At 43.5% G+C, this 13119-nt stretch overlaps 1 protein-coding gene across 5 annotated transcripts; it reads right to left on the bottom strand.

Moving 5' to 3' along the window:
• Positions 1 to 1288: 1288 nt before the first annotated feature.
• On the bottom strand, positions 1289 to 11299 carry zgc:174863 (uncharacterized protein LOC100136852 homolog). Of its 5 annotated transcripts, XM_056585705.1 has the most exons (8): positions 11048 to 11135; positions 10871 to 10955; positions 6401 to 6484; positions 5943 to 6281; positions 5234 to 5557; positions 3182 to 3292; positions 2590 to 2634; positions 1291 to 2280 (listed from the first exon to the last, which is right to left on the bottom strand). In XM_056585705.1, exons 3-8 carry the CDS (start codon positions 6465 to 6467, stop codon positions 2198 to 2200), a joined length of 969 nt encoding a protein of 322 aa, XP_056441680.1. In that variant the 5' UTR covers positions 6468 to 6484; positions 10871 to 10955; positions 11048 to 11135; the 3' UTR covers positions 1291 to 2197. The 5 variants fall into 5 exon arrangements, with proteins under 5 accessions (XP_056441678.1, XP_056441681.1, XP_056441680.1 ...); XM_056585703.1 differs by lacking the exon at positions 10871 to 10955 and having other exon boundaries at positions 1289 to 2280; positions 11066 to 11299; XM_056585701.1 differs by lacking the exon at positions 10871 to 10955 and having other exon boundaries at positions 11048 to 11297.
• Positions 11300 to 13119: the final 1820 nt, after the last annotated feature.

Raw genomic sequence — 13119 nt, 5'->3', positions numbered from 1 at the left:
ATAAACAACACATATGTTAAATTTGTTCACTTTACCTTTGTTAAATAACATTTATGAATATGCCACTCGTTTTTGTTTCTTTTTGTATAAATGCAACAAAATAAGGAAATGCCTCATAAAACAGACATAACTGGGAAATAATCAACATTATTAGAAATTGAAACATACTCAATAACATCTGTCTGAACAACACATTAAAGCCTTTGAACACGGCCATTATACGTTTTTCAGACTGTACCACACATGAAGGGGCAGAGTCTCACTGTGTGTGTATTGCATATGTATTTTTTGCACTGGTTGCATGTATATTGTGTTTTTCTGTCCATCATGGGTCCACACACTTCACAGCGTTTATTTTTGGCCGACGGGCTGGTCCTACATCTGGCTGCTTGCGGGTTGGTCCTGGGGCTGGCTGCTTGCGGGTTGTTCCTGGGGCTGGCTGCTTGCGGGTTGTTCCTGGGGCTGGCTGCTTGCCGGTTGTTCCTGGGGCTGGCTGCTTGCGGGTTGTTCCTGGGGCTGGCTGCTCGCGGGTTGTTCCTGGGGCTGGCTGCTTGCGGGTTGGTCCTGGGGCTGGCTGCTTGCGGGTTGGTCCTGGGCCTGGCTGCTCACGGGATGGTCCTGGGGCTGGCTGCTTGCGGGCTGGTCCTGCCTGCTCACGGGATGGTCCTGGGGCTTGCTGCTCGCAGGCTTGTCCTGGCTGCTGAAGGGCTAGTCCTGAGGCTCTTTTACGTTTAGGAGCTGGCTGATGCTCATCCTCCTCTTCAAACTCGGTGTCAGACTCTGAAATGTTATCCTCACTTTCCGAAACTATTTCCTCTGCATCACCATCAAAACCCTCTGTCTCTTCAAATATCAACTGTAAGGCAGTCTGAACAGAGAATCGCTTTGCCATCTTGATCAGTTGTGGTATGGAACCACGCTGACAGAGCTTTTTTATAGTGTCAGGTCCCCAAGCTTGATAGTGTTGGGTGCTCCAATGTTGCATCCTTGTGCGGGAACAGTGGGTGCACACTGTGGGTGCTCACACCAAGGGCCCATTCACCTGCTTTACTCTTTCCCCCTCTCTCTTTCCCCCTCTCTCACACACACACACACACACACACACACACACACACACACACACACACACACACACACACACACACACACACACACACACACACACACACACACACACACACAGAGGAAGAAGGGAAAATGAGGGTGCACAGAACCTATGATTTCCACACTTAAACTAGCTCCGGGTCCACTGGACCCGAACATATATATAAATGTGATGGGGGGGTACACAGGGGGGGGTCATTGAAAATGTTTTCTGATTCATGTTCCTCACAGAAAATGAGCCAAAGCCAATGAATCTTAGTTCAAAAAAATAATTATTTGTATCACTTTTATAAAGCTAAAAACTGAAAACGGGTCCCACAGACCCGAACACCTTATAAGGGATATTTATTGAAATGTAGCAAAGAGCGTGCATCACGTGAAATCATTCATCAACAATAAGTAAATCAGGTGTACACAGTAGGTATGTCTGGATGATGTTATTCTCATTTGACCAGCCCGTTAATATGAACTTGTGACCTCAGGATGGTCTCACAAGGATAGGATCATGTCTTCAAGCCCACAAAATGGCATGGCCTCGAAGGCACACCATTAAAAACTACTGGCCTGTAGCTTTTGTGGCAAATTTATTTGTGATATCTGTTTTTTGAAAGTCTTTATTCAACTTATTAGCACCAAATAATGCTTTTAACATGAGACCAGTTGATGACATTGATAAAAATGACTAAATGCACACCTCCTGCGCACTATCCCCCAAAAAAGTTTAAAAAGAATAATAATCTTTTTGTGCTGAATCATTGATCACCGAACGACAAGTGTTCAATTATAATGCAGAGAGCTGTGGAGAGAGTTGGGCCCATGCCATAAAGTAGTCACAACCGGTGTGATTATAGTAAACCAAAACTCAACACAAACTGAAAGAAAAAGCAATCCGTTAAAAAAATATATATATATCAACCTACCAACATAATGACTTGTCTTAGTCTTGTCTTAGTTTCACATTGAGATTAGTGAAATTATAATTCCATGTGATTTGCGTGCTGTACTTATTTATCAAATCTGTACGCACAAATACCCCTTGATTCATAATTCCTCTCCTGCATTTGAAAATAACCTGTTGCTGTATAGATTTTAACTATACACTACATACATTTGAGGGTTGGGGTGTTACACAGCTGCTGTATTCTCCCTCAGGCTTGGTTTTGGTTTGAAGTTCATCTGTAAAGAGCACATACATCTTCAACCAAAAATCCTGTTATAATTAACAGAAATCCATTTATGATTAACTTGGCAGTTAGTTGATATTCAGATTGTTTATACCAGCATTGATGAAATTCACTGCTGGTACGACAAAGACCTTTAGTGAACTATTTTTTTCCACTGCTGAAAGTTTGCCCCATTTATTTAATATTTTTAACACAGTAAAAAGCTTATTTGGTCTTGGGTTGTTTGTTAAAAACAAAGAGTACCTAGTTGTCACATGCCTTCTTTCACTGAAATAAATCAAATCAAATCAAATAAACCCACCTTCATAACCACATTCGTTGTTTGTTGGGAGTGCTTGATGGGAACCTGTGAACAAGATATGATACTGTAAGCATGTTATTTCTCAAATAACTTTTTGTTTTGTCATTTCTAACAGGGATTCATAGACAAAGGACCATAACACTGTCAGTTTGTAGCAACCAGTCTGTCACAATGGGAAAATTACCAACCATTTTAATTTGTGTGTAAGACAAACAAAAATAAATAAATAAATACAATCAAACATGCATCGTTAACGTATAATACTTATTTTGTGTTAATATTGCTATCTGTAATTTTTTTGTTAACGGATAACTTTAGCCTCATTATAGTCATAAAAGTCAAGAGTCAGCATGCAGAGACACGTTGGCTCTGGAGTGAATCTTGATAGCTTGTCCCTTGCAGTTTAGATAATATCATGAGGAAGAATCACACAAGCGCATAAAAAGAACTAACGAGATGGAATAGTATGTGTCAAGCAGCAAATCGCAGGTTACAAGCCCAAGCCTAGTTGATATATGTACTGCTGTGCAGAACACCGTTAGTAACTGTTGGGCTAGCCTATAATATGCTACTGGAAAACAAGAGTATTTACTTTGACAGTGTGGTTTTAGAAGACGGACTATCAGCAGCCCAATGATCACAGATCCAATGATGACCACAGGGATGACGATTTTGGATGCCAAATCTGACTTTTGTGTTTTTCCTGCAAAAAAAGGCATGTAATCAGTTTAGTGTGCGTAGCATCTTTTTTTGATTGTGCATCACTAATAAAATAAATCGACCATTTTAAATGAATTACATCGCATGAATAAAACCCATCCAACCACGGTTGCAGTTAAGTGTAGGTATAAAACAGTGGTTCTCAACCCTTTTTGAGCAAACGCCCCCCTGACTTTACCCTGATCCTCATGGGGCCTAAAAACGCCACTCACAATCGTGTTATACTGCTTAAAGGTGTCAATGCATAGTTTTTCATTGATTTTGGGGTGGTCACTAATAGCAATGAATGACCTCTGAGTTGGTTTTGGTGAAAAATATATAAAAAATATTCATGAATATTCATGACGTGCAAATGTATCACCTCTGATTGGCTAACAGCACTTTTCATCACTGTAATAAACCCAATTAATCTTCCAGAGTGACACGGGGGGGGGCACGTCCCCCGTCGTGCCAATTCTTTCGTGCCAAAAAGCACACATTTCTAACCATCTGACCCGTTTCTACTTTCATCTTTGCTTCTGAGAAATTGTGACAATTCACGGATATATTTAATGTAGGTGCGCTGCACTGTAGGCAAACCGCGGCAGAAAAAAAGGTGGCTGCTTCATCTCTTCTTTTTAGAATGAGCTAGAAATTTGTGCTTTTGGCACGGAGAAATTGAAATTGCATGTCCCAGATCACGAATGAATAGATTAAATGACGTGATGCGACAGTGTCACGTATTTCCGTGAGACTGGGTTGGGCCACGGCACTCGCGCATCTCCCGCGACTCCCGCCGTGCCCCGTGAACAAATTAATGAATGGCCCAGGAACCGCGGCCACCGCGAAAACAGATTGCACGCAGAGGTCTAAGCCTATATATTTAGCATTTGAAATGCAACAGTCTTTTCGTGGAGACTACGCTCAGAGTATCTGGAACTGAACAACAGCAAGAGGAAGGAGGAAAACGGGCTATGAAACAATTAATTTATTTTTTCTTGCTATCGGCCACGTTCAATTGTGTTGTGTTGGTTATTGAATTGTTAACCCGCAAACTTTGGTTATGTTTACCAGCGTTACTATAGAGATCATGACGATAGCTGATGTGACAGGACTCTGGGTGTGTGCAGGACCGAACCGCGCTGTATGACCACTGTTCCACTGCGCATAGACAGTAAAAAGTAGCTGAGACGGTAGTGGGGTTAGAAGTCAATAAATAAAAATAGGCAATTTATTTCAGGTAGCCTATTTTTTCAGCAAAAAAATTGAAAACCACGAAAGTTTAAAATCTCCCCAAAAAAATGAAAGAAAAATCACGTTCTCAGTCTCTTAAATCTGTCTGATACGTGAGACTAATGCCGCTTTTCCACCGCACATGTAGCTCGACTCGACACAACACGACTCGACACGACTCGACACGGTAGCAGCGCGGGTGCTTTTCCACCGCAAATAGTACCTCCGGGACGTGGGCGGGGTCGTCTGCGCGAAAGGGCCGTGACGTATTTTTGTACGCGACGCAAACAACACCTACGTAACCCACACATGGACAGAACCCACATAACAACAATGGAGAACATCGATGCGATGGTATTCGTGTTCGTATTATTAGCTGGCATGTTGAAGAAGTGGAATATGTTGGCTGTGGCGCTACTATGGCTGTTCTATCGTTACCAGCATGGTTGCCATGTCGCTCTCGTGACTTCGTCACACTCTCTGGCCAATCAGTGGCCGGCCGTCTGCCGACGTCACCTTTTAGCATCGGCTCAGCCGCTTGGAACCTAGAGCGAGGCGGTACTAGAAAAAGCAGCCACTTGAGGTACTAGATCGCGGTGGAAACGCAAAAAAGGCGAGCTGAGTCGAGTCGAGTCGAGTCGTGTCGAGCTGGTACCATGCAGTGGAAAAGCGGCATAAGGTAGAGAAGGACTCCGGGAGAACCATTGGTTACCTTCATGCCGGACTGACTGAGGGTCTAGATCCGAAACGTTATACTGGGTCTCTCCTTCCCGTTCTCCTCTGATATTGTGGACCGCACATGTGTACGTGGAGAATGAAGAGCCTGAAAGCAGGTCCAGTTTGCTGACGAGGTTCAAACGTCCATCTGTGGTCTCGATAGCTTCCTGTTGGGAGCTGGGGGACCAATCCGTTCCATATTCGTCAAACCAAAGGATTTTCCCTTCTGGATAACCGCCAGTAGCGGTGCAGGAAAGGGTCATGGCGACGTTCTGGTTAGGGTTCCTACTGCGGTTGATGTTTGGAGTGCTATATGGGACTGCAAAGAGAAAACATAACTTGGGGGTGAATTAATTAACTTATTAGGGCATTTACATAGCACCTAGTACAATTTGTATGACACAGATAAGTGCTGTTTGGCTAGTATTTTATCTGGTTGTTGTTAGCTCAAGTAACTGAAAGTAAAAGTTATTTAAAGCAAAGCTATTTAAAGCAAATGGAAAAGTAAATTAAGGGGGATTTCTATGCTCATCAAATATAAGTCGCACATGATTCTCAAGCCGTTTTCAGTTTCTCTCTGCTCACCTTCTTTTTTATATGGAGCTACTATTGAAAGCTAAAGGAAACTTTGTTTAATGTTCACATTATATAAATATTCAGATTAAGTATTGGCCACTTATATTTTATTACCAGCGATTACCTACCTGAGAGGCGGAGGCGGGGGGCTGAGCTCTTACAAAAGCCTCTATTGGTCTCCACTATGCACGTGTAGTTCCCACGATCTGCCATCAGGGTGTTGGTCACCAGCATCGAGACATCAAAGGGGATGCTATATCGCTGAGCCAATGTAAAGCGTGGTTCAGATTTAAGGATAGAATCTCTTTTATATTCTATTAAAGCAGTCTCGGCTCCATTTTTCTTCCAAATAATCCTATTTATCTGTACATCTGTTGCCTCTTCTGAAAGAATCAGAATGCACTCCAATAATGACGGTTGGCCGAACCGTCCATTGTTGTTACCATTACACTTCAGTTGCACAAATTCTGCAAAGATAAATGGTCCAATTAGAGTATTGTTTATACAATATATATATGAAAATATTATATTTTATATACTATTATATTCATTTATAAAGTTAGTTATTGTATATGTACCAACTTACCGGTGGTTCCAGCAATGATGGTGCAGATAAGGGTCAGGGACAGTAAGCAGGCATCCAAGGAGGCCATGATATCTGTAGGCAGGGCTGTACAGTGCGACAGTTTTAAGATAAGATAAGATAAGATACAACTTTATTAATCCCCCATAGGAGAAATTTGTTTGTTGCAGAACAGCCCAGCAGCAATGGAAGGACACAACAAAAAAGAACAATGTAATAAATAAATAGAATAAATACAAAGTGCTAATTCATAAGTAGACGCTTATAGTTAAAAATAGGGACAAAAACAAGACAAACAGAACCAACATCAAGATGGGTGATGCATATACACATATATACGCATACCCTAACACACACATGCATATGCAAACACATAGACATACACAATCATCATCAGGCACTGTTGAACAGCCTAATGGCTGCCGGCACAAAGGAGCACCTGAAGCGCTCCGTCTTGCACCTGGGGAACATCAACCTGTGGCTGAAGGTGCTCCCCATCAGCCACAGTTCAGCATGGAGGGGATGGGAGGGTGTTGCCCATGATGGACTTGAATTTGTCCCTCATCCTCCTCTCCACCACCACCTCCAGACTGTCCAGCTCAAGTCCCACAACAGAGCTGGCTTTCCTAACCAGCTTGTTCAGTCTGTTTGACTCCCCAGCCTTGATGCCTCCTCCCCAGCACGCCCCAGCAAAGAACAGCGTGCTGGCTACCACAGACAGATAAAATGTCCTTAGCAGCCTGCAACACACATCAAACGACCTGAGCCTCCTGAGGAAGAAGAGTCAGCTCTGACTCTTCCGGTAGAGGGTCTCTGTGTTGTCCGACCAGATTTTGATTGCATTTGCTATTAAAATATATAATGTGCGAAGATAAATACAAGTCCACTCGCACCGGTGCGGAAGGGTGAGAAGGACCCGTGCCGAAAAAAAATACGTCTTTCTGTAAGACTTTCAATGGCACTGCTAAGCGCGAGTGTGTGGGAGCATGATGCATGTAGGGAAATGTATTTTGAATTATAGGCTCGCCAGTTCCGCTGAACTACTAAAAAACGACATTTCCCGAACATTCGCACGCTGAGGAAGAGGCTTTGTAACGGTCGCGGGAAATTCACAAAACAGAAAAATGAAAAGGTATTTCTCTGTATTCGGAAGTTCTTCTTCATCAAATAAAGATGGAAACTTGGAAAAAAAATCCACGTATGGAAGAGATTGACTCGGCGACCACAAGCAACCGGCACTTTCGGACGAAGCCGACTCCACCCATTACTCCGTCTCGGCCAACGGGAAAACTTACAGGTTTAACCCCCAGTGGTTAAAATTTTTAAATTTGCTGGTCTACGACCAATCCAAGAAGTCTATGTTTTGTAAATATTGCCCCAAGGCAGGGGAAAGGACATCAGAGGTTAATAAATAAGTGTTTAAATTTGTAATAATTACTTAATTTTGTTGAATGTGTTCACCACTTCTGGCTGCTGATGTTTTAAAAAAGGCTCTCATAGTCACTTTACTATTTAATATCATGTTCATTGTCACTACTGTTGTTAAATTTGTTCATATTGTGTTACTTTTGTATATACATGTCCTATTCTGTTCATATAGTTATATCTGAATAATTTTTATTTTTTGACTATAGTATGTGTGCTACCAAAATTATTTTTGTGCTACTGAATTTTTTTGCTTGCTAGCACCAGTGCTACCATTTTAAAAAGTAAGCGTACAGCCCCAGCCTTTGCTTACAACATTACAATGCTTCGCCATTTGGTTGATTCAGTAACTAATAACAGCCTACCAATAAAAATATATCTTATTTACATGAAACTTTCCCGTATGCATAGGCTGGGAAGCCTCCTTTTGAGCAACACGTTTTTGGTGAATCTCGCATTGTCGCAGCTGCATTTCCTTTTCGTAGCCGTCCGTGTCATGCTTTGTTTCTGGTTGGTAGGCGTGCCCTTAACCTGCGTCCTCGTCTCAGTTTGATTGACATGAACAAACAGCCTGCCCAGCCCCCCGATGACAGCCCTCACTATGGCAGTGCACAGATGACAGTTCTATCTCGTAATTTACGGGCTAAAAAGTGTCCCTGAAACGCAGCACCTTTAGACTCGTTAAGCAAATGAGCAATAATGCATAATACCGTAGACTGTATAGATAATCAATGGCGGTTCTACACGGGGGCCTACGGGGGCCGGGACTCTCTAAATCGACGCCACTTCGACCTGGGCGGGACTTTCCGTCCTACGTCACTCGCTATGGGTGTGCATGTGTGCGCGTAGCCGTCACTCGCGATGGGTGTGCATGTGAGAATGGTTTTGGCTTTTAGTGTCTATGGGTTGGTAATAACGGTTCTGATGATTTTTCTGATGGAAAAGTGGTCTTTTATTTCCATAATCTTTGTTCAGTGAACGCATAAACCTGTTTGTTAGTTAGCAGTTAAACAAAATGCGATCTCTTTGTTTACAGTTACCAACTGATGATTGGGGGTTCGATTCCCTAGTGATGCAAGGTTTTTTCTTTCATTTTGGACTGCACACACATCGCGAGTGACGGATACTCGCACAATGTACACACATCACTGTCTTTACAATTTCTAGGCAACCGAAGTTTAAAGATTGTCAAGTGGTTAACTCTTGAATCGCATGTACTAAGACCTGATGGGTTAGTGGTCAGAGAACAACTCATTAACGCGGGGATAAGGGGTTCGATTCCTTAATGAAGCTAGCATTTTTCTTTCATATTGGACTGGATGTTTGTATGCCATTTTGCGTAACTTGTAGTTTATGATGAAGAAATGTTACTGGGGTTAAGGTTAGGGTAACGCTAAGGGTAAGACACAAAGTGTTTTTGCAACACAATGTTTCTTACAATAACAAAGTCCAAAGTTTTGATGACTCCAGTAGGAAACTTAAGATACCTAGAGAAATATGTGAGGGCTCACAAAACATCAACAAGTCAGCAGTGTGGTACAGGGTGATCATTTCTTATATACAGTACAAAAGCTGAAACTATTAGCCAGGAGTGGGAAAGATGCAGACGCAGACGTGGGAAGCAATAAGACACACCAACACACAGTTGCCTGTTGCAAAATGGTTCAGAGTTTAATATAAATAGTTAGGGTTATCTGGTATGGCAATAGTCTAATGTTAGCTTAGTTCGTGGTGTTTCGTCATGTTAATCGCTAGTAATAGTAAGTCATTTGTAGAAATATAGCCTATCATCACAGACTGTAGGAATGTCACCCACCCTCCATCGCGTACGACACTGACGCTCGTAATCCTGTAGTGCAAGGGAGTTTGTGCACAGATCCCTGAGACAAACGGCTACGCGCACACATGCACACCCATAGCGAGTGACGTAGGACGTAAAGTCCCTCCCAGGTCGAAGTGGCGTCGATTTAGAGAGTCCCACGGGGGCCAATGCCCCTGTAGACATGTCCCTGGCCCCCCCTGTGCTGACCAAATAAAACAATTATGATTTTACTGATTTTACATAACTAATGCGACACAACATTCTACACGGGTAAATTAGGGGGGCGCAACCAAACAACGTGGTGCTGCTGCTGGGTGAATGAGAGCTCAGCATCTACTCTTGGAGAAAGGAGCCACGATTTCTCCTGTCGCAAGAGTCGAAGGTAAACAAAACGATTTAATTTTGTAAGGGACTTATTGTTCTTGCACATGGTAATGGTGGTAATACGCTCGGCTCTGCTCGTCTCAACATGCGCACACACAGTGGCGGTTCTAGGTCCAGTTACGCCCCGGGGGGGGGGGGGGGGGGGGGGTATCGTGAACCTACGGACTTCAGTGAGGGTTTCATTCCGTCTATACACGGCACCTCAACGAGCAGGTTTGCGCCTGCAGCCAGAGGGGGCGCCAAAATACCTATTCCCCACACAATGTTATGTCGTACTTCATTGATAACCGCTACGGAGCGCATTTTTTTTAATTTATTTTTATACTGCTCGTGGCGCCCCCCATGTGATTTGCCGCCCCCCATGTGATTTGCCGCCCCGGGCGACTGCCCGGTTCGCCCGTGCCTAAAACCGCCACTGCGCACACAGAGAATTGACAGACTCTTTCAATAGTCCCCAACCTTTATGGCGCCCGAAAATATAGCGTGGGTAAAAGTTAGTAGCAGCCTAGCAGGATTGATATTCGCCGGATATTCGGTTTTGACTTATCCCGTAATCGGATTCTTCGACACATTTCACTATATTACGGGTGTAGTATATTGAGGACAGTCTAGGACACCGTATCGACGCTATACACAACGAGTTAGTTGTTGCTATCGATATCCGTGCGAGAACAGCACTTAAATCTACGTTCCGGCTGCTATCTGTTTCAGGAACTGTCTACAAATAGATTGTTGCGTTCGCGGTCGCCTGCGTACATGTGAACCCGGACACAGCCTACAGCCGTTTACACAAACGCAGCCTGTTAACCATAACCTTGCTTATTCTCTTGTGTCATACACACCTGCTGTTTGTTTGTGAGTCTTTTGAAGAATACAACCGTCCGATGTTACCCGATCCAGACTTGGTGGAGGCTATAGCCTACCCCACTAAAGAGCAACCTTTAATGTTATTTCTGAAAGTACCTCTTCACTCCGTTGATCCTACATAAAAAAATAAGAATATCAGTCGAATACATTACCTTGGTCGACTCGCTCACCTTCGGTATAAACCAAGCTGAACCGAGTTTTAAGTTTCGGTTTCGTATTGACAACCACCGAGACCATGTGGCGTGCCTCCTGTTCCTATCAGGCAGCAGCGCTTTGAAAGACGCGATCTTGTGGCACTGTCTGAACCAAGAGGTCTTGCTCTCGCTTTCGATCTCACGCTTCATGGTTTTCCACTTTGCACCGAAACAAGCTCAGTAATTAGTTTATCGAAAGGAAATGAGATTGGAGGGAAGGGGAGGGCTCCGTCGTATATTTTCAGGAAGTAACCTTATAGCCTTATTTCTGCTCTGGGGACACTTGATGTCAATCCTCTCTGAGCAAAACATATAAACCGAAAGGAGAGAGGGGGGGAGGACATAACAAAATAAAGTGGCGTAGCGTGGAAAATAAATATTATTTGTTTATTCTGATAATACAAAGTAATCACAGAGCAAAATAATTTAACCTGAGGTCAATCTCCAGAGTGAACAATTACGCAGAGGGTGCGTGTTTGTGATAATGGTTTTGTTTCTCTGGTGTTTCAGACCCTCTTTAAAAGGGCACGATTTACCTGAATTTGTGGGCGCTGTCTAAGTTATCCAAAAGGTGTTCAAGATAGAACTTCTCCCCAGGTTCAATTTGGTTACTCAAATCTCTGTGTACACTATTTGCATGATGTACCAAATGGCTGGCTGCTTGGTATTTGAATGAAATATGTGTCCTTGAGAATAGAACCTTCAATCTGTTCTTTTTCAACTTGATTTCACAGATATGGTTATACAATGGCAACTGGATATCAAGTAATAACCTGTGTCTTTAGATATTATCCCCTTATATGACATTATAATGATGCCATGCACAACGATATAGTCCACAAGCGCACAACATTAATCAAACTATGTAGCACTGACAGTAGGCCTATACAAACAGATGGCTGGAGGACTATGAGTCTTTCATCCATTAGAGGAAGAGTTACCTGTTAGAAAGCATAATGGACAAAACATGGACAAATATTTAACTACTTTTATTTTTCAGAAGGTGGTCAGATGGATGGACAGATGAGCATAAGGACAGACCAACTAATTGACTTGATAGACGCCTAAGGGCTGGACAACAGCATATAGATCGTGTATAGATGGTCCCAGTGAAAATCTCTGCAGCCGAACGGGACTCTCTAAGGCCCCGTTGACACGAAGCCGATTTCATGGCGAAACCGCAAAGGTCTTGTACGGTTCGGCCTTCCGTACACACGAAGCCGGCGAATCCGCTGACCGAAACCGCAAACTTCTGAAACCACCCTCGGAGGTGGTTTCAAATCTACCCGGTTTCGTTTTGGATTCGTGTGTACGCCTGAAACCGACTGAAACCGCAAACCATGACGTCATCGCCCCACCCCTCGACCTCCTAGCCAATGGCTCTTAAGCCCGCGGAGTCTCAGAAATCACATGCGAGCATGCGCATAACGGCAGCCTTTATGCGCATGCTCGCCTCTTCTTCTTATTTCATTTCTTCTGGATTTCTGTACCAGAAGCGGCGCCCCTTATGGGCCTGGAATGTGTACTACAGCGTTTCTACAGATCTACCCGGTTTCGCTTGGCTTCGTCTTTACGGAGATACTTCGAAACCGGATAGATCGAAACCGTAACGGTTTCGCCCGTTTCGGCTTCGTGTGAACGGGGCCTAAATCGACGCCACTTCGACCTGGGCGGGACTTTACGTCCTACGTCACTCGCTATGGGTGTGCATGTGTGGGCGTAGCCGTTTGTCTCAGGGATCTGTGCACGAACTCCCTTGCACTACCCAGGATTACGATCGTCAGTGTCGTACGCGATGGAGGGTGGGTGACATTCCTACAGTCTGTGATGATAGGCTATATTTCTACAAATGACTTACTATTTCTAGCGATTAACATGACGAAACAACACAAACTAAGCTAACATTAGACTATAGCCATACCAGATAACGCCATACCAGCTAACCCTAACTATTTATACTAAACTCTGAACCATTTTGCAACAGACAACGTGTGTTGGTGTGTCTTATTGCTTCCCACGTCTGCGTCTGC

The sequence above is a fragment of the Gadus chalcogrammus genome, chromosome 3 (genome assembly GCF_026213295.1).
Source record: "Gadus chalcogrammus isolate NIFS_2021 chromosome 3, NIFS_Gcha_1.0, whole genome shotgun sequence".
Lineage (NCBI taxonomy): Eukaryota > Metazoa > Chordata > Actinopteri > Gadiformes > Gadidae > Gadus > Gadus chalcogrammus.
Note: the sequence above shows the minus strand (reverse complement) of the source record. Positions and strands in the feature narration are given on the sequence as shown.

Excerpts from the sequence above, each read along its gene's own strand:
- zgc:174863 (XM_056585701.1), bottom strand. The coding sequence starts at position 11,132 with ATGGTCTCGGTGGTTGTCAATACGAAACCGAAACTTAAAACTCGGTTC. Across the intron at positions 3,293-5,233 it reads TCAGTCAGTCCGGCATGAAG|GAAAAACACAAAAGTCAGAT; the intron begins GTAACCAATGGT and ends CTTTTTTTGCAG. Across the intron at positions 2,635-3,181 it reads TCTAAAACCACACTGTCAAA|GTTCCCATCAAGCACTCCCA; the intron begins GTAAATACTCTT and ends TCTTGTTCACAG.